This window comes from Rhinichthys klamathensis, unplaced genomic scaffold (genome assembly GCF_029890125.1).
Source record: "Rhinichthys klamathensis goyatoka isolate OS25496 unplaced genomic scaffold, OSU_Roscu_1.1 h1tg000280l_1, whole genome shotgun sequence".
Classification (NCBI taxonomy): domain Eukaryota; kingdom Metazoa; phylum Chordata; class Actinopteri; order Cypriniformes; family Leuciscidae; genus Rhinichthys; species Rhinichthys klamathensis.
The window spans coordinates 699,629-724,494 of record NW_026606799.1 but is presented as its reverse complement, the minus strand read 5'-3'; the positions used below and the strand labels follow the sequence as shown (position 1 = coordinate 724,494).

The 24,866-nt window shown below is 39.4% G+C and overlaps 1 protein-coding gene across 4 annotated transcripts in view; it reads right to left on the bottom strand.

Annotated features, from left to right (window-relative positions):
* Positions 1–24,615, bottom strand: part of dctn1b (dynactin 1b) — a 31,399-nt gene extending 6,784 nt beyond the window's left edge. For 2 of the 4 annotated variants that reach the window (XM_056268994.1, XM_056268995.1), the window contains exons 1-18: positions 24,199–24,615; positions 17,476–17,727; positions 17,298–17,376; positions 17,178–17,209; positions 15,901–15,921; positions 9,363–9,380; positions 7,745–7,765; positions 7,485–7,658; positions 5,993–6,190; positions 5,686–5,890; positions 5,099–5,177; positions 4,847–5,006; positions 3,797–3,901; positions 3,501–3,692; positions 3,269–3,382; positions 2,872–3,024; positions 703–863; positions 351–519 (exon numbers count right to left, since the gene is read on the bottom strand). In XM_056268994.1, coding sequence (XP_056124969.1) covers positions 351–519; positions 703–863; positions 2,872–3,024; positions 3,269–3,382; positions 3,501–3,692; positions 3,797–3,901; positions 4,847–5,006; positions 5,099–5,177; positions 5,686–5,890; positions 5,993–6,190; positions 7,485–7,658; positions 7,745–7,765; positions 9,363–9,380; positions 15,901–15,921; positions 17,178–17,209; positions 17,298–17,376; positions 17,476–17,727; positions 24,199–24,231 — 2,166 coding nt within the window. In that variant the 5' untranslated portion in view covers positions 24,232–24,615. The remainder of the gene's footprint in view (positions 1–350; positions 520–702; positions 864–2,871; positions 3,025–3,268; positions 3,383–3,500; positions 3,693–3,796; positions 3,902–4,846; positions 5,007–5,098; positions 5,178–5,685; positions 5,891–5,992; positions 6,191–7,484; positions 7,659–7,744; positions 7,766–9,362; positions 9,381–15,900; positions 15,922–17,177; positions 17,210–17,297; positions 17,377–17,475; positions 17,728–24,198) is intronic. The other 2 variants (XM_056268996.1, XM_056268997.1) reach the window with 2 other exon arrangements.
* Between the last annotated feature and the right edge of the window lie 251 nt (positions 24,616–24,866).

Here is a 24,866-nt window from a genome sequence, read left to right as displayed (position 1 = left end):
CAAATCCTCATTATTATACTGATTTGTGAAGGATCATTTGACACTAAAGACACTGACACTGGTGATGCTGAAAATTCAGCTTTGATCACAGGAATAAATGACACTTTACTATATATTCACACAGAAAACAGCTGATTTACACTGGAATAATATTTAATACTATAACTGATTTTTGTTGTATTTTTAATCAAATAAGCGCAGCCATGGTTAGCAGAAGAGAATTCTTTTAAAAGTATTTAAAATCGTACCGACCCCAAACTTTTGAACGGTAGTGTATATATATATAAAAATGTGTGTGTGTGTTACTCACGTGTTGACATTATGACATAAATGACATTATGGTATGATACCTGATAGTATTTAATAGCTTTGGTTAGGGGTTCCACATTGACAGTTTCATCCAGCAGGTCTTTGTACAAGAGGTCTATGAGGAAATCCAGGGAACGCTCATGGACGCTCATCTCAGAGTACAGAGAACCCACACGCTTGTACACGTCCACACTGCACTGACTCAGAGCACTGCATGAGAGAGATAGAGGGAGATATAAAAAAAAAAAAAAAAGCCTTTTGAGGTGCTCTACTCTAACTTCCTGCTTCAACAGGAAATAATGGCACCATAAAAAATAATGGCACTTATTGACATATTTCATGTGGTCTTGAGGATGTTAACGCTTCAGAAATAACAAGTTCAGGTAGACCTACTGTTCATATTTGTGCAGTGCTGCCTGTAGCAGTGTGAGAGAATAGATGAGTCCAGCAGCAAAGCTCAGCTGTTCTCCGACGGCTCCTCTCATCCCGGCCCTCTGAGAGCACGTCTCAGTCAACTCAAACTTCTCCTGAGCCTGCTTACTGATCAGCTCTGCCTGCAACGTATACACACACAAACACATTCAACCAAAACACATTCGCAAAAAGGAATCTTGGATGGGAACTGTGGCTTAGTGGTTAGTGCACATGCTCAAAACAAGTTAAACCATATTTTTTAGTTAAGCCAATATTTGTTCAGTTAAAAAAAACATTTTTTTTTATAAATACATAAATAAATAAACAATAAATAAATTAAAATAATATTATTAAAATAAAATAAAAGTAAATGAGTAAATAAATACATAAATAAATATAAAATAAAGATTTTTTAAAAATCATTAAATAAATAACAGTACAGTACTATAATGAGTACCAAAAAATGTAATAATGTAACAACAAATAATATTTTAGACATTTATAATAATAATTTTCACAGTATAAATTAAATTTTTATGCAAGAAACTATATATATATATACACTCACCGGCCACTTTATTAGGTACACCTGTCCAACTGCTCGTTAACACTTAATTTCTAAGCAGCCAATCACATGGCGGCAACTCAGTGCATTTAGGCATGTAGACATGGTCAAGACAATCTCCTGCAGTTCAAACCGAGCATCAGTATGGGGAAGAAAGTTGATTTGAGTGACTTTGAACGTGGCATGATTGTTGGTGCCAGAAGGGCTGGTCTGAGTATTTCAGAAACTGCTAATCTACTGGGATTTTCACGCACAACCATCTCTAGGGTTTACAGAGAATGGTCCGAAAAAGAAAAAACATCCAGTGAGCGGCAGTTCTGTGGGCGGAAATGCCTTGTTGATGCCAGAGGTCAGAGGAGAATGGCCAGACTGGTTCGAGCTGATAGAAGGGCAACAGTGACTGAAATAACCACTCGTTACAACCGAGGTATGCAGCAAAGCATTTGTGAAGCCACAACACGCACAACCTTGAGGCGGATGGGCTACAACAGCAGAAGACTCCACCGGGTACCACTCATCTCCACTACAAATAGGAAAAAGAGGCTACAATTTGCAAGAGCTCACCAAAATTGAACAGTTGAAGACTGGAAAAATGTTGCCTGGTCTGATGAGTCTCGATTTCTGTTGAGACATTCAGATGTTAGAGTCAGAATTTGGCGTAAACAGAATGAGAACATGGAACCATCATGCCTTGTTACCACTGTGCAGGCTGGTGGTGGTGGTGTAATGGTGTGGGGGATGTTTTCCTGGCACACTTTAGGCCCCTTAGTGCCAATTGGGCATCGTTTAAATGCCACGGCCTACCTGAGCATTGTTTCTGACCATGTCCATCCCTTTATGGCCACCATGTACCCATCCTCTGATGGCTACTTCCACCATGTCACAAAGCTCTAATCATTTCAAATTGGTTTCTTGAACATGACAATGAGTTCACTGTACTAAAATGGCCTCCACAGTCACCAGATCTCAACCCAATAGAGCATCTTTGGGATGTGGTGGAACGGGAGATTCGCATCATGGATGTGCAGCCGACAAATCTGCGGCAACTGTGTGATGCCATCATGTCAATATGGACCAAAGTCCCTGAGGAATGCTTCCAGCACCTTGTTGAATCTATGCCACGAAGAATTGAGGCAGTTCTGAAGGCAAAAGGGGGTCCAACCCGTTACTAGCATGGGGTACCTAATAAAGTGGCTGGTGAGTGTATATATATGTGTGTGTTTGTGTGTCTTTTTAATCTTAGGATGGGGTTCCTCACACAAAGGTGATCATATTTGGGAGTCAATGGCATCTAAAAGTCTGAAAAGGCCTGGCTTAAGCCTTGGTGTTAACATTTGAGTCACTCACCTGAGCCATAAACGCGACAACTTTAAAAAAACAATGAAAATGATATGCGTGTTTTGACAGCAGAATGGTGTAGTTATGACATCTACCAGCTGGGGCCCTTCTACCATTCGCCAACAGCAATGCAATAACATGTTATGAAAATATTAAAAGCTATTGATTTGACACACATTAGTCATTTGCTAATGCTGTGTACACTCTCTGGAATGTAAAACACACACATAATTCAGAACATTCACCTTGCAGATGAGTCGTGGGATGAGCAGCAGAGCCAGGATGCAGTCATGGTCTCCTCCGTGTTTCAGGAAGGAGTCAGGCATGAAGGAAATCAACAGTGACACCTGTCTATTAGCCTGAGTGACCTCCATTTTACGCAGCTCCATTTCTATGGTCTAGAATTACAAATAGACATACATTTTTTATATGAGAGACGCATGGCTCATTTTTGAGTTTGACACAATCTGCAGTTCAGTGAAGAAATGAATCATCTGACAATTCAGTTCATAATTCAAACCAATGACTTCTGTGTTCAACTCAGTCTGATTCACCAGCCAGTTTGACTAATTCATTAATTTGTGAATCGGATTCTGAATAGCAGTGTTAAAAAGACACTGTTTATGTGTTTTCTGGATTGACCTTGGCATAGGCTTTGGTTTCAGCAAATTTAATCTTGAAATCGAAGATCTCCGCAGGCTGTTGCTGCTGCTCAGCGTTGGCTTCCTGTTGGCTCATCAGCTCCCTGTTCACCTCCTGCTCCACACACACGCACACACACACACACACACACAAATTATGTGACATACATTAAGGTGGGCATTTAAGCAGCATTAATGTGGTGTGGTTTGTATGTTGTGAGGTACAGCAGAACCTGTAGGTGTGCAGTGAGCTCTCTGTATTTCTGGATGGTCTGCTGGTAGTCTGCCACTGTTTCTTGTGCTGCTTCCACGCGCTTCTCCGCCTCCCTGACGCTGGCACCACCTAGATCCAGCTGCTCTCTCAACTCCAGCTCCGTCTCTCTGGCGTTCTCCTGCAGCTCGTCATTCATCTCATTTATGGCTTCCTACATCAGCACATACACACAAATACTGCTCAACACACTCAACTGAACCACATACACATCACATCCTCAAAATACTGTACATCACAATCTCTTCAATCACTCACCAGATCTGCGACAGTTTCTTTGAGCTCCCGTACTTTCTCCTCCAGGTCCAGATTACGCTCCGTCAACATCTCCACCATCTCCTCTGCCCCGAGAGCAGCATCCACCTGACACACACGAGCACATACATATTATAGTGACCATTACCATATTCCCACACTAAGGAAAAGCACCAAAAATATACTATGGTATTATGCTGACAATAACTTTATATAATTTTTTATATTAAATATAAATATATTACATTTCAATAATAATTAAATAATAATAATTACATTTTATTATTTTCCTTTGAACATACAATGGAAAAAAAAACATGTACCATAGTATTCTTTGAAATGGCTTGAAGTACCATTTGATATTACCACATTTTATTGGATATGGTACCATGGTACATTAATATGATGTTCATTCAGCACCACGGTACATAAAGCAAAGTTGATTTTTGGACATGGCAAAACAAACAAGTTATGTAAATTAGCATAATTTTTGGACATGTACCATAGTATTTGAAGTAAGAGCTGTGCGTGTAAACCTCACTCCCCTGGGCTTAAGAGGCACGCTGGCAACCACAGCCTTTAGCGTCCTTGTTAGCGCGGCCACCTCTCACCGCCGGAGACCAAGGTTCAAATCCCGCTCGGAGCCGGTCAAATAGGACTGGTGTAATTTGGTGCCATGACCCAGATGGGAGTGAGGTTTAGGGGGGGTGAGTGTAATATAGGCCAGTAAGAATCTCAATCCCCTGGCCTCAAGAGGCGCACTAGCGGTTGCGGCTTTAGTGTCCTTGTTAGCGCGGCTGCTTCCCACGCCGGAAACAACGTTTCGAATCCCGCTCAGAATAGGATCAAGTAGGACCGGTTAAACTCGGAGTACCTTATGGTATTCCCATGCATTTTTGGAGAGGGTACCATTGTATATGAATATGATATTAATTTAGTACCATGGTACATATAGCAAAGTTGAGTGTCCAAAGTTACAAAAGTTTTGAAGAACACACAGAGATATAAAAAGCTGTCACTACATCTCTTAGTTTTAGTACTGGCACAACTCACTTGCTCTTTGAGCTCATCGATAGTTTTCTCAGCCATCTTCATTTCCTCCTGTTGTTTTTCTTTATGGCATCTAAGTGTATCCAGCTCAAAATTTTTCTTCTCCATTTGTTTCTGTTGCTTTCCATACTCTTGTTTCTCTGATGCTGACAAGTCACGCATCCTAATGCACAGGGAAATTGATATTATAATCTTCACAGAGCATCATTAAATCAAGTAGCATCGATTGAACAATGGGACTGAACACAGACTCACCTCACCAAAGCCTCCTTCAGTCGAGCATTCTGCTCCTCTAACTGCTTTACATGGTAACTAGACGCTGCTCCATCCGAACCTGAATTAATAATTGTGGTGATTTATGTACTGAAATGCACACTACCATTTAAAAGTAAGATGGGGGTTTTTTTTGGAAAGAAATGAATACTTTTTTATTTTAGCAAGGGCTCATTAAATTGATCAATACAGACAGTACAGACATTTATTATTTACATGATTTCTATTCTAAATAGATGCTGTTCTTTTGAACTTTCTATTTATTCATCATTCTGAAAATAAATTCTCAAATATGAAACCGTTTCTATAAAAATATGAAACCGCTTTCTTTCCCTTCCTCCCCTGTCTTTCTAAATGTTGAAAGCTTGAAAAATGATCAATAAAAACACAGTAAAATAAAAAAATTAAAAAAATATGAAACCGCACCATTTTGTTTTTAAAATTGTTTCTTAAAGCACCAAATCAGCATATTAGAAGGATTTCCTAAGGATCATGTGACACTGAAGACTGAAGTAATGATGCTGAAAATTCAACTCTGGATCACGGGAATAAATTGCATTTATTTGTACCTTTTTCCTCTATCTCATGTTTGAGTATCTCCAAGTCCATGGTCAGCTCATCCACTCTCTCTTTTAGAGCGTCAGCCTCCAGTTGCAGTGATTCGGCCCGTTCTTCAGCCATTTCCTTATCCAGGGTGGCCATCTCAATGGCATCTGCTGTATCTGCCATCTCTTCCATGTAGTGCTCTTTAGCTTCAAGAGCTTCCTTAGCTTCCTACATTAATATGAGTCAGCAGCTTCATTATCCACACAATGACACTTATCACGACATACAGTATTGTGGACTATTACTGTGTAGTAAAAATATAGTCAATACCTTCTTGGCCTCTTTGAGTTGTTTCTGCAATTCGTTTTGTTGTTCCTGCATCTTACTCTTCCACTCCTGCAGCTGCTCCAGCTGAATCTTGTGCTTCTCAAGCTCCTTCAGCTTAATCTTGTCCTCCATCCTCTTCATCTTCAGTGTCTCCAACTTCTCCTCCAGATCCTTCACCTGGGCACGCAGTGACTCCTCTTCCTGCAAGCAGAGTGCAGAGATTGTGAGAGAAACAACTATCACATTTACATGAATGGCAGAGAAATGCTATGTTCTGTATTTTTTTGCACAATAGTTAAGAACCTTCTAAATGATTTAGGTGTTTCTTCAACTACTGGCACTTTTGGCCCTGTGGACTTTTAGAAAAGACTTTTTTCACTCTAGTAACTAGTATATTTGATTTGTACACACAGTACATACATAATACATCACAGGAGAATTAATTCGTTTCCATTACATCTCAAAATATGTATTATGTTTAATAGCATTTGGAAAATTCCATAGCCAACTTTTTAAAAATGTAAAATTACAGCTTGATTGGAAATGACACAATAAAAGTATTTTGCTAACATGTCATATTTTGTTTTACAATTATTTTCCCCTCATTTGCTGTTTCTCACACATCACATGTCTCACAGGCAGGCAAAACAGGGACAGAACACAGTGAAAATGAAATCCTTCTGTCCCTGTTTTGCCTGGCTGTGTTCCTTAGGGTGTATTCACACCAGGAAAGTCCGATAGTTCACTTGCTTTGGTCCGGACCAAATACATTTTTTTTTTTTTTTTTGGTACGGTTCACTTTCACACTGCTCTTTTTGCTAGTGAACCAAAATTTGTAAACAAAACCACACGTGTGTGTCCATTCATGTTCACACCGTAAACGAACCGTACCAGAGTTCGTTTGGAACCGTACCGAGACCAACTCTTCAGCTGGGTCTCGGTTCGGTTGTTTGGTCCGCACCCGAGTTCGATTGCTGTATTCACACCTGCCCAAAAGGTCCGCACCAAGGGGGGAAACGAACTAGAGTTCGATTCAATCGAACCAAACAAGGCAGGTGTGAATACACCCTTAGTTAGTTTCCTTTGTTGTTAATTAGTTTCATGCACCTGTTTCTGCTCAGTTGATTACATCCCTGAGTATTTAAGCCTTGATGTCTCTCTGTTCATTATTCATCATCTGAGTTTTACATTGTTACTAGTATATAGATTATTGGATTAAAGACCATCTATGTTTTTGTCATATTCTCCTGAGTCATGCTCATCATTGCAGCAACGTGTGACAACCGATCAGTAGCCTTTGAGTGACGCAACATCTTTCACAACATCTGTGACCTTGACAACTGAAAACCTTTACAGACATTTTAACATTGCAAATGATGCAAAAGTGAATGCATGGCAAGTTGGCAACACACTGGCAAATTCTAGTAAAAAAAAACACAAAAAAAAACAGTGGTTCATTTGTGTCTGTAACCATGTGTGACTGAAAGGATCTGACCTTGCTGGGGCCCGGGAAGGGAGGAGCCCCAGGAGAGGGCAGTTTTCCCACAGGTGAAGGTATAACTGGAGCAGCCAGTGGTGTTTGGGCAGGTGTGCTGGGTTCACTGCTGCTCATCTCTCCAGCAGACGCTGATCCAGAGCCCACCTTCACGCCCACTCCAGCCCGCGTTTGCTGAAAGAGAGACGCAGAGATCACTGACGCTCAACTTCTAACAATAACTCTCAAATTATGCATGTGACCTGCAGGACTGAGCTCACCTTGGGCCTTCTGGCCGTGGTCTGAGGAGAGGACAAACGGACACAGATTTATGACCACCACGAGTTAGTGGAAAGATGAAGAAAGGAGAATCAAAGAAAAAACAGGAGAAAACACACATATAGTAAAGATTAGTAAGGCACATGCATTAAACAAGAACTCCAAAAGTGTCTGTGTGAGCCTCAGTAACCTTCACACGTTTATCTCATCACATGTTGACAAGCTCTGCTGTCTGTCTCATGTCCCTAACATCAAAAATACTCGTTTAGCACATAAAGAGGCAAACACTAACCCACTCTATGAGGCTGTCTGTCTGCCCACCAAGCAGAGTGCCTGGCACCAACTGGGTCAAACAAGTACACTCGTTTACATATCAGCACATGTTTGTATTGTTAAACAGATCATATGATACTTACAACTAAGACAAACCTTTTGTACATACACATAATAGTGAAATATTATAAATCTATATGCCAGTTGAGTTTACACTACCGTACAAATATTTGGGGTCATTAGGATGTTTTAATGTTTTAAAAAAAAGTCTCTTATGCTCACCAAGGCTGCATTTATTTGATCAAAAACAAAGTGAAAATATTAATATTATATAGTATTATTACAAATTAAAATACCTGTTTACTATTTTTAACATATGTCAAAGCTGAATTTTCAGCATCCTTACTCAGTGTCACATGATCTTTCAGAAATCATTCTAATATGCTGATTTGCTGCTGAAGAAACATTTCGTTTTATTATCAGTTGTGCTGCTTAATATTTTTGTGGAAACTGATACTTTTTTTAGGATTCTTTGATTAATGAAAAGATCAAAATAGCCACATCTATTTGAAATAGAAATGATTTGTAACATTATAAATGTCGACTGTCAATTTTGATCAATTCAATGCATTCTTGAAAAAAGTATTAATTTCTTTTAAAAAAAACATCTTACTGACCCCAAACTGACCCCTAAACTGTAATGTATAAACAGTTGCCCCAAACGTCACACTTATTATTAGAATCACACTTATGAAAAACTATTTTTCCAAGTCAGTGGGTTACTTGCCCTTTCTTTGTAATTATTTGTGAAATTTACTAGAAATTTCTGTTAAAAATGTTGTTTCTACACCTAATTGTTTTGCGTAGGCTATAACTTCTCTATAAAAGGAAAATCACTTAAAGATGAAAATCACTTCAACTATGAATATGATCCACTAACCAGAATCATTTATATACAATATATTTATTGTATCATACTGAAACCAGAACAAACTTCTTTTTAGGAATTATTTTGCTAGTGAAGTGCTTTATTCATTTAATTTAATACCACACGTTTTGTTATTTTGTTTTAAAATGCAAATACATTCATACATTTTCAAGTTAAATACTTTTAGTGGCCACTGTATATCATCAGATGTTTTTAGTTATGGTTGTCTATTAAGAGAACAAAATGTACTAATCAAACAAATGAATTCAAATGAACTTAATGAATAGAATAAGAACCTGCACTGACATACCAACGATCAGAGAAAAAGAAAAGGAAAATTGTCTCCAGAATCACAAAAACCCTAACGCAATAAACCACAGAGAGTTTTGCATGCCACAGAAGTAGTAAACAATCTGTACCTTACGAGTCGTAGGTGCCTGTCTCATATTGACGATTGAAGAGAAAAAAGACACAAACAGGTGCACACACACACACACACACACACACACACACACCAGGTGCAGAAAAAGAGCAGGAAAAGGGATTGAGTCACATTAGCAGCAGATCGAGATGAGAGCAGGCCAAGCCCACAGCAAAGCCACAAACACTCATACAGCAGTTGGCAAGTGCTAGACACACAAACACACACACACACACACGGCGACGGTGTTGCAGGTTGTCTCTGCTGCAGCTGAAATGACTCTCCTCTCTTGCACTGCAGCAATTTTAATCCTTTTCTCCAACAAGAACAGAACCGAGCCCTTTTCTAAACACTTCTCTGATTATAATGCTGTCCTTGAGGTTCTGCTAAACAGTAGCCGTCTCTCTCTGTCTGCATCCATCTCTCGCTCTCCTGCTCTTTCCACTCATAAGCTCTCAGTGCCGCTCTGCTGTGCCAACGGCTGCTTAGCAAGTACATTACATCACTACACATACACCCCTCCCTTCCTCCAGACAGACAGACAGAGAGAGAGAGAGAGAGAGAGAGAGAGAGAGAGAGAGAGAGAGAGAGAGAGAGAGAGAGAGAGAGAGAGAGAGAGAGAGAGAGAAAAGAGAGAGAGGCTGTAACAAAAGGGGAAAGAGGGAGAAAGGAAGGGACTGATGGGAGTCTAGCCTGTATCCTAGCAACACTCCATTAGTATCTCTATGGGCTCTTCAGGCCAGTGTAGTGGCAGGAACACGTCTGAGTATGAGTGCAGGCAGACCATGTTTTACTCTACCTGTTTTACCAACTTATGGTTTAAATTGATGATATATCTACACAAGTTCCACAGTTAAGCACACCCAAAAACATTGTCTAATCCTAATTCAGTAACACTCTACAATAAGGTTCTATTTGTTAACTACAGGTTCCGAGCCACCTTTTAGTTACCTACAGGTACCCAGACACCAATTAGTTAAATACAGGTACCCAGCCTCCATTAGTTAAATACAGGTACCCATTAGTTAACTACAGGTACCCAACCACCCATTAGTAAACTACAGGTACCCATTAGTTAACTACAGGTTCCCAACCACCCATTAGTTAACTACAGGTACCCATTAGTTAGCTACAGGTACCCAGCCACCAAACAGTTAAATACAGGTACCCAACCACCCATTAGTTAACTACAGGTACCCATTAGTTAGCTACATGTACCACCCACCAAACAGTTAACTACAGGTACCCATTAGTTAGCTACAGGTACCTAGCCACCAAACAGTTAACTACAGGTACCCATTAGTTAACTACAGGTACCCAACCACCCATTAGTTAACTACAGGTACCCATTAGTTAGCTACAGGTACCCAGCCACCAAACAGTTAACTACAGGTACCCATTAGTTAGCTACAGGTACAAGCCACCAAACAGTTAACTACAGGTACCCATTAGTTAGCTACAGGTACCCAGCCACCAAACAGTTAACTACAGGTACCCATTAGTTAGCTACAGGTACCAGCCACCAAACAGTTAACTACAGGTAGTTAGCTACAGGTACCCAGCCACCAAACAGTTAACTACAGGTACCCATTAGTTAGCTACAGGTACCCAGCCACCAAACGGTTAACTACAGGTACCCATTAGTTAGCTACAGGTACCCAGACACCAAACAGTTAACTACAGGTACCCATTAGTTAGCTACAGGTACCAGCCACCAAACAGTTAACTACAGGTACCCATTAGTTAGCTACAGGTACCAGCCACCAAACAGTTAACTACAGGTACCCATTAGTTAGCTACAGGTACCAGCCACCAAACCGTTAACTACAGGTACCCATTAGTTAGCTACAGGTACCCAGACACCAAACAGTTAACTACAGGTACCCATTAGTTAGCTACAGGTACCAGCCACCAAACCGTTAACTACAGGTACCAGGTACCCAGATAGCAACAGAGTCTGTGCCAAATCTGGCTTACATTCTGCAGTTCTGGCTTGATTCTGGTGTCAAACAGAATTAGTGTCTTATGTAAAACAGAATTAGACTGAGCTCTGCCTTTTGTCTGGCCAACAAAAAGAAACAAAAAACAAAAGGCATCTTTTTGTTCCCGGCTTGAGTTTGGTTAGCCACCAAACAGTTAAATACAGGTACCCAACCACCCATTAGTTAACTACAGGTACCCATTAGTTAGCTACATGTACCACCCACCAAACAGTTAACTACAGGTACCCATTAGTTAGCTACAGGTACCTAGCCACCAAACAGTTAACTACAGGTACCCATTAGTTAACTACAGGTACCCAACCACCCATTAGTTAACTACAGGTACCCATTAGTTAGCTACAGGTACCCAGCCACCAAACAGTTAACTACAGGTACCCATTAGTTAGCTACAGGTACAAGCCACCAAACAGTTAACTACAGGTACCCATTAGTTAGCTACAGGTACCAGCCACCAAACCGTTAACTACAGGTACCCATTAGTTAGCTACAGGTACCCAGACACCAAACAGTTAACTACAGGTACCCATTAGTTAGCTACAGGTACCAGCCACCAAACCGTTAACTACAGGTACCAGGTACCCAGATAGCAACAGAGTCTGTGCCAAATCTGGCTTACATTCTGCAGTTCTGGCTTGATTCTGGTGTCAAACAGAATTAGTGTCTTGTGTAAAACAGAATTAGACTGAGCTCTGCCTTTTGTCTGGCCAACAAAAAGAAACAAAAAACAAAAGGCATCTTTTTGTTCCCGGCTTGAGTTTGGTTAGCCACCAAACAGTTAAATACAGGTACCCAACCACCCATTAGTTAACTACAGGTACCCATTAGTTAGCTACATGTACCACCCACCAAACAGTTAACTACAGGTACCCATTAGTTAGCTACAGGTACCTAGCCACCAAACAGTTAACTACAGGTACCCATTAGTTAACTACAGGTACCCAACCACCCATTAGTTAACTACAGGTACCCATTAGTTAGCTACAGGTACCCAGCCACCAAACAGTTAACTACAGGTACCCATTAGTTAGCTACAGGTACAAGCCACCAAACAGTTAACTACAGGTACCCATTAGTTAGCTACAGGTACCCAGCCACCAAACAGTTAACTACAGGTACCCATTAGTTAGCTACAGGTACCAGCCACCAAACAGTTAACTACAGGTAGTTAGCTACAGGTACCCAGCCACCAAACAGTTAACTACAGGTACCCATTAGTTAGCTACAGGTACCCAGCCACCAAACGGTTAACTACAGGTACCCATTAGTTAGCTACAGGTACCCAGACACCAAACAGTTAACTACAGGTACCCATTAGTTAGCTACAGGTACCAGCCACCAAACAGTTAACTACAGGTACCCATTAGTTAGCTACAGGTACCAGCCACCAAACAGTTAACTACAGGTACCCATTAGTTAGCTACAGGTACCAGCCACCAAACCGTTAACTACAGGTACCCATTAGTTAGCTAGAGGTACCCAGACACCAAACAGTTAACTACAGGTACCCATTAGTTAGCTACAGGTACCAGCCACCAAACCGTTAACTACAGGTACCCATTAGTTAGCTACAGGTACCCAGACACCAAACAGTTAACTACAGGTACCCATTAGTTAGCTACAGGTACCAGCCACCAAACAGTTAACTACAGGTACCCATTAGTTAGCTACAGGTACCCAGCCACCAAACAGTTAACTACAGGTAACCAGGTACCCAGATAGCAACAGAGTCTGTGCCAAATCTGGCTTACATTCTGCAGTTCTGGCTTGATTCTGGTGTCAAACAGAATTAGTGTCTTGTGTAAAACAGAATTAGACTGAGCTCTGCCTTTTGTCTGGCCAACAAAAAGAAACAAAAAACAAAAGGCATCTTTTTGTTCCCGGCTTGAGTTTGGTTAGCCAGAAAAAGAAAAACGTCAGCTGAGGTCTGTGTTGGTTTTGGTTACGTAACATGAACTAATGAAAAATACTTCTACTTTTTTTTTTTATTCTTAGTTAATGGCAATTTCAACATTCACTAATACATTTTAAAAATCCAAAGTTCTATTTGTTTACATTTTACTAAGTTCAATAAATGCTGTAAAAGTATCGTTCATTGTTAGTTCATGTTAACTAATATAGTGAACTGTTAAGAAATGAAACCTTATTGTAAAGTGTTACCAAAGTTTTACCCCTAATTCAATATAAAACATTCTAAGATTTGAAACGTGTTTCTGTATGTTTAAAAATGCATTAGTGTGGTTTGTTAGAGCATGATTTGCAGATCCATTAAAGAAGAGAGTAGAGAAGGATGGAGACAGATTGATGTATCACATTACAGCTCTGCAAGAGAGAAAAGTGATGTGTAGTAGAAAACAGAGAGGGGGATGAACAAAAGTGAATAATAGGCCTTTCACTGTTTCCTCTCTGCATCCCATTCCATTGTCATGCCATATCTAAGGCCTACTTACATGATACTTACTAGTTGTAAGATAGTACTAACTAAAACTTGTATATAAGATATAAAATATTCTTGTATATATAAAATGTTATATTGATTTATAATTTTACATAACTACTATATATTAAATATGATATTTTTAAATATAATGATAATAATATATTATAATGATATAATAATATAATAATATGATATAATATTTTGATATATAATGTTAACACAATATAATGCAACTGTTTAAAAAATACGATGCCAACTTCTGCACTGCTGTATGCTTTTGGATATAGGGTTTCAAAACACTTACACAGCTACTTTTAGTCGAAAATTTTCTTTAGTCATTCATAATTCCACCAAGATGACCATTTCACTATCACGGACTATCCTTAAGATCAAGTAACTTTGGTGGGTGCGGTAAAATTGGTAAAGAAAATTACTAGTAAAAGGTTAACACTGTGGTTTAGCTTTAATTAAGGAAATAAACAAATAAACCCCATGCATATTGAACAAGCGTAGTTTCTATTACCAAAGTTATGCTGAATTCATTGATGTTACCACTGTTTTCTAATGTTAAAGAAGTGAAGGTTATACGCCAGTTAAATACCGGGCCTTTTCTCTATTAATGTCCTCATAGCAAGAGCTCCAAACAATCCTGACAGCCTGAACCAGATATCCTCCTAAATACCATTACCCTCAAACACTGACATTTAGAAGAAACTGCAGGGATGCGCACACAGGGCTTTCAAGCTCAATGTTTCATTGGTGGCCTAATGACAAGACAGCTAATGCCAAGCCAGGATGCCGTACAAGGTTTGGCTCAGTGGGGAATCAATCTCTCGGTCTTTAAACAAACATATCTACACTCTTAAAAAATAAAGCTTCTTTTTGGCAATGATGGTTCCATGAAGAATATCTGACATCCATAGAACCTTTTCAATGCAAAAAGCTTTTTAGTGGAAAAAGGTTCTTTAGATTATAAAATTGTTCTTCACACTAAAAATGGTTATTTCAAGAACTGTTTGCTGAATTTTTTGGGGGAACCCAAAATGATTCTTCTACAAAGAAAACAATCCTTAAAAAATTACTGTAAAAAATAAAACAAAAAATACAGTAAAAAATATATATTTTAGCATAATTTCTTAGTGATGTAGAAATACGGTAGTGGCCAGAGGTGGTATACAGCCTAAAACAATTGAAATATTCACCCTTTATTCAATTTTTATTTTATTTTATTTTATTTAGTAAGCATATTGCGTAGCTGTGATTGAAGACAATTGTTTCATTTATGATAACGCAATGAAACATGCCAAATTGTGTGGACATAATTTTTGGCCATAGAAAGAAATTCTAAATAGATGCAAAAACGAGAAAGAACAAACGATTATGTTGTAGTAAATATATGCCTTTTACTGTGTGCTTTATGTTTTTTATGCATTTTATTTGCATAGTAAAATAAAACCTGCAGCTGTAGTTTGCTTAAATTATTCAAAATCCTCAAAATTTTCTAAGTGTAAACTACATTTTGAATCTCAGATTTTCAATGAGGTCTTAGACTATTTTTTTAATAAAAGTATATCCATAGAAAATACTGCTGTTCATATTTGTTTTGAAATGTGTTTAAGATGAACCAAGATAAATATGTATCTAGAGGTTAAATTTAGAGACTACATTTATAATACATGCATATATGCAGCTTTCACATTAAGAAATAAATGTGCATTGAAAACTTTAAGTATGTAGAAAATATTATTTAAATGCACACGGACACAACTCATTTTTAAAATGACTTTTAAGAAATGTGCAATCTCAGTGACAAAGTAATTGTGTATACCTGCACCAACAAACTATCTCACACACATAAACACATTGTACTCAGCATGCTTATTCATATAATCCATTTAAAAGCATCCATTTGCCAAAGAACACTGCCATCCAGCTAGCAAAGCACTTGCACACATGAATAAATGTACATAAAATGAATATAAACGATGTAGAAACAAACACGCATCACACATACACATACACACACACACACACACACACACACTGAAGAGCTGTATTATCATTGCTGAAACAGAGGTTAGAGAAACATGCAGCACCTTTTTTGGTTTGGTTCCTCTCTGCACACTCAGATGGAGGAGGAAGAGGTGACAGATTAAAGTTTGATCAGTCAGTGTGTTTGTAATGAGCATGAATGTCTCTCACATACAAACACACCAAGATTTCCACACAAACAGTGCAATAATCTTTCTGTATCTTAGGCAGAAACCTTATAAAAAGTCTATGAAAAAAAACAGACAGGTTGCGTTCATGCATGTTTGTATTAGTGAGGGCAGGTTTATGACCCTTTGTGAAAAAGAAGTATTTAGTATTTATTTTATTCTATGAAATATGATTAAAGTGTACTGCCGAATGTAGTGACAAAATTTAGTAGTAAACTAAAAATTTACTTTAATGTCATTTCTGTTGAAACTTGTATGTCATGTATTTAAATATATTTGTAATCACAAATTTGTAACGATTAAGTTGCAGTTTGTTACATTTAAAATATATTCATTTTAAATGTAATATCGAATACCACAGTTAAAATAAAATTGAAATCAAGTACAACACTTGTGCTGTAGTATGTCATAGCAAGATTTGAAATACACTACATTCAGTAGAATTAAGCACACTTCTTTTTCACAAGAGACGAGGACTATATGCGTGTTTGTGTATTTTTTGGTTGGGACTGGGAAGAATTACAAAGTGCAAAGACATGCTTGTTAAATTAATGTTAGCAGTGGCCCGTGAAAATATGAAGGGATTCAGAAACATGGTTCACTTCTACAGACATATACAGGATGACCAGTAGTTCGAGGCCAGAGAGTGTTACTATATCCCCCTCTGCTGGAAAGAAGAGTTAATTCGCAATGCGTTTAACGTAAAGTAGTCCGCCTCAGATGATGACACACCACCACAGGCTATTCACAGACCACCTAATGTATATTACACATAAACATGGCAAGAGCTACCTGAAATGGTGAGCTCTAATCTGATTGGTTGGCACTATATGCAACTTTCAAAGTCATCAGAGGTGGGTCTAACTACACACATTTCTGCTGAATTGCTTTTTGGTAGAGCCTGTGACAGACCAGACTATTATTGTGGTATCAACAATTTCAGATGAACTCGCCTAGCATTTAAAAAGTCAGACTATAATTGATGGCTTTTTAAGATGGGTCAGATAGTCATTTCCTGTCTGAGTGGGCAGTTCTTGGTCAGAATAAACTGTGAAAGTCTGGCTAAGCAAGACTAAACACCTGTTCAAAAGACCACTGGAGTTTGTATGTGAAACGATATATGAACATATGTTTAGATCCCTTTTCTCACTCACCACTTTGTTTGACCTTGGACCTTCAATTATCTCTGAGAAGAAAGGATAAAATGAGATGATTACAATTTCATGTTAAAAAAAAATGGTTGCAAGCAGATGTGCATGAAACTGATTTCCTACCTCGTTTCAGCATTTTGGAGGTGGCAGCTTCTGGCGTGTCAGGAGATGTTGTGTCAGCCAAATCTTCAACTAACTGAATCTGCAAGAGGTCACAGCAGTTTCCAAGAAGATTTACTGTACATTTTTTAACCTGTCACACCCGTTTGTGTTTATAAGCTGCAAGCATGTGTGGGAGTACCTGTGATTGGCGTACAAATATACCATGGTTCTCCTGACAGGTGAAATATCGTTTGCCCTGCACAGTCCCATCATTCTTCCCTTTAGGTTCCTCTAGAATGACTCCCACCCATTTTCCAGAGGCAAAGAGGGTGTTTCCAATATATGCCACGGTACCTCGATGACCTTTACCGATGACCTCAACTAGAGAGCCCACCTTAACAGGCCGCCCACCTCCATCTGAACTCATTCTGCTGCTGCCGCTGCTGGTGGTCTGAGGACGAGAGAGAAAAAACCTTGAGCGAAAAAAAGAGCTTTTGATTAAATCAAAGAAAATGGTAGACCAGATGACCAGAACTGACCAGATGTTCTTGCTTACAGTGCCCCTAAAATATTTGGTTACACTTTATTTCGATAGACCCATAGACATTATGCTTTGCAAATGTGGAAGAAATTTAATGTTTAATGTTCTATATGTTTGCATTTTCTTATATTCATAGAATCTATAAGTAACTTTGCGGCTACATGTCAACTAACTCTCATTCATTTGCAACTTCATGTCAACTAACTCTCAGTAGAGTAATAGTAGACTGTTAGGTTAGGGTTAGGGTTAGAAGAATAAGTTGACATACTCACAAAGTCACTTATAGTCAGTAGAATGTCTGTTGGGGGAGCATAAAATAATCTGTTAGCAGATATGAAGCAGACAGTCTACTAATACTCTGATGACCGCTAGTTGACATATAGTTACAAAGTTACTTATAGCTAGTAAAATGTCTAGTGGACTACTGAAATAAATTGTTACCTTGAACACTTTAGTCACATGTGTCTGAATACCATTGCATTAGATTCAATATATTAAACCTATTGGCTTTTTAAAGGAAGTTTTTAGGTTTTAAAAGAATTTGGACTCTTTCTGGTTGTCAAACGTTAGTGGATCATGTTCACTCTGCCAGGACACATGTGTGAACTTGAGGAGAACTGACTTCATACTGTACATCCACTAAAAATCCCCTTTGAGACCAGCCAGTTAAAAGTCAAGTCAAGTCAAGTCAAAATGTATATAGCACAATTTATACAGGCAAGCTGACCAATGTGCTTTACATAAGAGCATAAAAGTACACAACAGACAAACAAACTAAATTAAAATTAAAATACAAATTACAGATTATTAAAAGCAATTGAATAAAAATAGGTTTTCAGACTTGACTTGAAGATTGACAGGTCAGATAGATCTAACATGAAAAGGCTAACTATTCCATAATGTAGGGCCCGCAATGGCAAAGGCACGATGACCTCTTTGTTTTAGTCTGAACCGTGGGATAGATAAAAGTTTCTGTGTCCCTGACCTAAGACCTCTGGAGGGATTGTATTGCACTAATAGCTCGGAAAGGTAGGGGGGAGCTAGGTTATTTAGGCACTTATTTAGAATTTTAAAATCAACCCTAAAGCGAACCGGGAGCCAGTGAAGTGATGCTAGAATTGGTGTAATGCGTTCACGTTTGCGGATGCCTTTTAAAAGTCTCGCTGCTGCATTTTGGACTACCTGAAGACGTGCTAGAGTAGTGGAGTTTATTCCATAGTATAAGGAATTACAATAATCGAGATGATAAAAATGCATGGATCACCCATGATCCATGAAAAATGATCCAAAAATCAGTGCAAAAATGGCTAGGATAAAGGACATTAGTTTTGAGAACTTCTCTAACAGCATTTTTTTATTTGAAACTATAACTTTGTTTGATATTTTCGTCACTTGGTTTGATATTAAAGTTATATTAAAGCATACCAAAGGGTGGCCGTTGATAAGATGTATCCAAGCTTCCATTACTAATTCTGTTACTAAACGTCACAAACTAGGAACGATGGCTGGGATATTTCTGAGAAGTCATTAGAGTAGGAAGCAACATGACTGTGTGATACTGCTTTTATACTACTCTACTCAACCCGCTTCGAGCGGGATTCGAACAGGAGTCTCCGGCGTAGGAGGTGGGCGCTCTAACAAGGAGGCTAAAGACCACACCACTGACTTGTACCACCTGACTGCTGCAGATTAATTTCGGCATTGATAATGTTGCCATAGAAACACATAATTCCAAGTCTGCGGTCGTGAACAGCTATGGGAGTCACGGGTTGCCATCTCTTAATTACGGTCATTGCGACAACATGGCGTGAAAGCAGCATAAAGCTTGTTGTTTTGGTTCAGGAGGAACTGTAAAAGAAGGCTGCTGTTTGTTTGCGCCCAAGCATGCCACACAAGCCCTGAAAGTGAAGCCAAAACGTCTCGATCGCCCCCGCCCGGTGGCCGGTCCTAGTATAGGTCATAAACCCCGCCTCCCCATGTTAATCAACGGCACGTGAGACCAATTAAACAATTAAATTACACTTCAAATATCGTTTTTCCAAATATGGTTTCTGTCATTTACTGTAGTTTTTATCACGCTGATGTAATTTCAAGTGTTTGTTTTTAAAATAAGTTTGTTTTTAGTTAGTTAATTTGATGCGGTGGTGTGACGTCATGATTGACAGCTGTGATTGACAGGTTCTCTGAGCAAAGTAGTCACTGAAGCACCAACAGACTTTTTTTCAGGATCTTCGGAGGACTGAGGAGGTTGGAGCTTTAAATTTAATATCTAAATTTCTATAATTAATAAAAAAAAGTGCAGGAGCGTGTGCTTGCGATTGATTCTGCGAGAGCGAGGGCGGGGCCTTGATTTCGCGGCTTTACTTCCTGCTCACTACTGCGCAGGTCTGGTCCTGAGATCGCTACTGCGCAGACTCAAGTTCCAAGATGTCAGTGCCATATCGGGACACTGGCGGTTTCACTTCTGACCAATGGAAGAGAGCGAAGGGGCGTCGTCCATCTTTTTTTACAGTCTATGTTTGCGGCGCTCTGTGACTGTCTGTCTGCACAGCCTCATGAAACGCACTGAGGACGTGTGATGTCTGCGAGAGCAGGGTTTGCAGAGGTATGGAAATACATTTGCAGGCAGATAGGACATCCTATCACTGCATTTGGACCGAATGCAAAGATTGTAAAAACATTTTTAGTCCTGAGACTTCCATAGAAGATATATGTAAATGTTTTAATATTTAGACCAATTCTATTATTGATTGCTATCAGGATGTGAAGAGAGTTTCAACCAGTATAACAAAAAGTGTTTATGTAAACCATTGCCTACCCTACCTTTAATACACAACACTGTCAGTTTATTTGACTGTTTTTGTTGTGCCAATGAAAATAGTACCAAACGAAGTCACAGCAGATCCTGTTTGATATTGTGTTTATTTGTAACAAATTAGTTGAATTAATCATTCAATGACTAATAAAGGCAGTTTATTTGTTTCGTTCTAGAATGAATCAGCATTTTTGAATAAATCGTTTGAATGAACGAATGAATTACTGGCGTAACAATGTAACATGCAGTCAAAAAAAAATCCCCATCACTAAAACTCTTGACAGTCTATCTGGATTCTGGAATACACAAACACAGACAAGTGGAGTGACACACAGTGAAAAGTCCCAGTGCTGTTGGAACGTATATTGGCACTCCTCCAGCCAATCAGATTTCTAGATTGGCAGCTCAGCCAATCAGATTCAAACTGAATTGATGATCTGGGGGAGTTGAGGCCATTTGCAGACTCCTCATTAAGTATCTGAACTAGTCTCTCATGCCCTTCAGATTGCATGTCTGAGAGGACAATTGGGGGTTATTTAGAAGCACTCATACCCGAGCTCATGGCTGAAAAAAAGTTTGTGACGCAGCCTTTTACTGCAGAAGACTCCAGATGAAGCAGAAGCATTGTTACCTGCAGTCACAGTGTGCAGAAACACACACACACACACACACACACACACACACACACACCAGCTGATCCTGAGAGACATGCTCCATTTCACTTCTATTAAGTCATTTTAACTCTCTCTAATCACACAGAGGCTTGGGTCCAAAATGAGTTTTATTTCAGAAACTAAAAATAAGCACCAGACACATAAAGGTAACAAGCTAAGGCACAATATTTGCAGTGTTTTATTATTCTTGCTGACTCTAATTGTAAACTCTAAAGAGGTGGGAACATTAGGTTACAATGTAACAATAGAAAGAGAACACAAATGATAGATGTGACCTCTTCGCAACTCGAAAACTCAGACCACTGCAAAGACTGGCAGCAGCTCACTGCAAGGTGACATATTCATTCATTACACAGACAGATGGAAAATAATGATGTTGCTGACGAATGTTGAAAGATTAAGCTGAATAATACTGTACATTGTGAGCACAGGACAGGAGTTACGGAAAACTGACTTATGACTCGGCAGAAATAAGTCACTAACTGTGTCAGTAAGGGTTGAAAACTATGGGTTAAGGAATGTATTTTTTGGAATAGATCTTGTGAAGCTTTACGCAAAAGCCAAATAATTTTTAGTTCCTTATGAAGCTTAAGCAGTGGAGCTTTTCCATAATGAATCAGTTTCTGAATCAGTTATACACTCACCGGCCACTTTATTAGGTATCCCATGCTAGTAACGGGTTGGACCCCCTTTTGCCTTCAGAACTGCCTCAATTCTTCGTGGCATAGATTCAACAAGGTGCTGGAAGCATTCCTCAGGGAGTTTGGTCCATATTGACATGATGGCATCACCCAGTTGCCGCAGATTTGTCGGCTGCACATCCATGATGCGAATCTCCCGTTCCACCACATCCCAAAGATGCTCTATTGGGTTGAGATCTGGTGACTGTGGAGGCCATTTTAGTACAGTGAACTCATTGTCATGTTCAAGAAACCAATTTGAAATGATTAGAGCTTTGTGACATGGTGGAAGTAGCCATCAGAGGATGGGTACATGGTGGCCATAAAGGGATGGACATGGTCAGAAACAATGCTCAGGTAGGCCGTGGCATTTAAACGATGCCCAATTGGCACTAAGGGGCCTAAAGTGTGCCAGGAAAACATCCCCCACACCATTACACCACCACCACCAGCCTGCACAGTGGTAACAAGGCATGATGGTTCCATGTTCTCATTCTGTTTACGCCAAATTCTGACTCTAACATCTGAATGTCTCAACAGAAATCGAGACTCATCAGACCAGGCAACATTTTTCCAGTCTTCAACTGTTCAATTTTGGTGAGCTCTTGCAAATTGTAGCCTCTTTTTCCTATTTGTAGTGGAGATGAGTGGTACCCGGTGGAGTCTTCTGCTGTTGTAGCCCATCCGCCTCAAGGTTGTGCGTGTTGTGGCTTCACAAATGCTTTGCTGCATACCTCGGTTGTAACGAGTGGTTATTTCAGTCACTGTTGCCCTTCTATCAGCTCGAACCAGTCTGGCCATTCTCCTCTGACCTCTGGCATCAACAAGGCATTTCCGCCCACAGAACTGCCGCTCACTGGATGTTTTTTCTTTTTCGGACCATTCTCTGTAAACCCTAGAGATGGTTGTGCGTGAAAATCCCAGTAGATTAGCAGTTTCTGAAATACTCAGACCAGCCCTTCTGGCACCAACAATCATGCCACGTTCAAAGTCACTCAAATCAACTTTCTTCCCCATACTGATGCTCGGTTTGAACTGCAGGAGATTGTCTTGACCATGTCTACATGCCTAAATGCACTGAGTTGCCGCCATGTGATTGGCTGCTTAGAAATTAAGTGTTAACGAGCAGTTGGACAGGTGTACCTAATAAAGTGGCCGGTGAGTGTATGTTGTCCATCAAATCTATCTCCACATGTATTTATTAAAATGTGAAAGTGTGTAAATATTAAATATAGGCCTATATTTGAGTAACTAACATCTTCTATTATAGAACCTCTAATAATACACAACAATTTTTCAGAAAATAAGTTCACAGGAATAAATAAATGCACATTTGCCCTTCTATCATGGTGGGGACTCTATTGTTTTCATATTGAACTAATGAGATTTTCTATCTTCTAACCCTAAACCATTCCTCACGCAAACCATTTTGCGTTTTTAGGTTGTAATTAAGACTGGTAAGTTTATTAATGTGTTCGCTGGCTGCTCCCCTTAATGTAAATGATTTCAGGTTTTACTATCTTTGTGGGGATGCATTACTATTCCCTAACAGTCCATTTAAACTGGGGTTTTATGTTCATAGTGCTGTCTAATATTTTATACAGGAAAGGGGCATAAGATTTATGTCTGGAGATCTAGACAGGAAGTTATTATACTACATTTTACCATGTTAGCTTGTGAGAATGAAGTTGAGCTACAGTAAAGGCTTTGGTTCAGTTTTAATATTAGGATTTGGGCTGGAATCAAGTTAAACGAATATAATTAAATATGATCTGACAAAATGATTTTAGTCAAAGAAAAAGTCTTTTTGTTATTGTTGCTGTGTTACTCAGCAAATGTGCCAAAAATTGCACTGCTTCATACTGGCCTGCAGTAAAAACTGCCTCATACATAAAAAAAAATAAAAAACACTGCAATTGATTGTATAGCATTTTGTACACAAGCAAATGCATTTTAGCTAAAAAGCTGAGCCTTACAAATTCCAGAACACTGACTGAGCCCACGCATGCTCTTGTCTGACACATGCTACAACATCTGCATGTCCACATTGAGAGCTAATATATATACTGTACACCTGCTCATCACTGCACAGCACATACTAATTCTACTTTAATACAATTAAAAAACAAGCGTGTGTTCACTGTAGGTTTTTGAGGGTGGCAGACAGACAGTACGTGTGTGACAAAAAGAGTGTCCACTGTATGTCACTCACCCTGCTGTAAGTGTATCTTTTCATCTGAGACATGCTGCTCCTGCGTCGCTGTTGACAACGGTTCCTTGCCTTGCTTCAGCAACCAGCGCAGTCTATTCAATCCCCCAACCCACTGTCTCCCTATCTCTCTGTCTGCCTTTCTATCTCCACCTCATCCCATCACTCAAACCTTTGTCCATACGATGAGTGTCTGAGAGGGTTTGGTTCAGCTCCAGCAGAGGCACAGACTGAACCCCAGAGAGGACACAGGAGAGACACCAGTGGAGGTCCTGCTGGATGCCTGATCTCAGATGAACCAGCTAGCATGTGAATTGTCAGAATGATCCCAGCATTAAATTGAGTTAGAATGTGAGGTGTGTGTGTGTAAGTCTGGCTGACTGATCTGTGCTGCTAGGTGAGTGTGTGAGAGCAGTGCAACTGCGCTAATGTCTGTGCTGCCTTCTGCAGGAGAGCAAAAGAGGCAGAACTGGGTCCTAAAGCCCTCCTACACCGAATAATGATCAAACTTGCATATTTAATATGTAAACGTACTCTTTGAGTGATTAAAAGACAGAGAGCCCATTCCCCAGGTCTTCTCACATTCACATACTTTACAATAAGGCCTAATAAAAAAGGATGACCAAAGTTATTTTTTATAGTTTATGATTTACAGTGTAGTGTGTTATTAT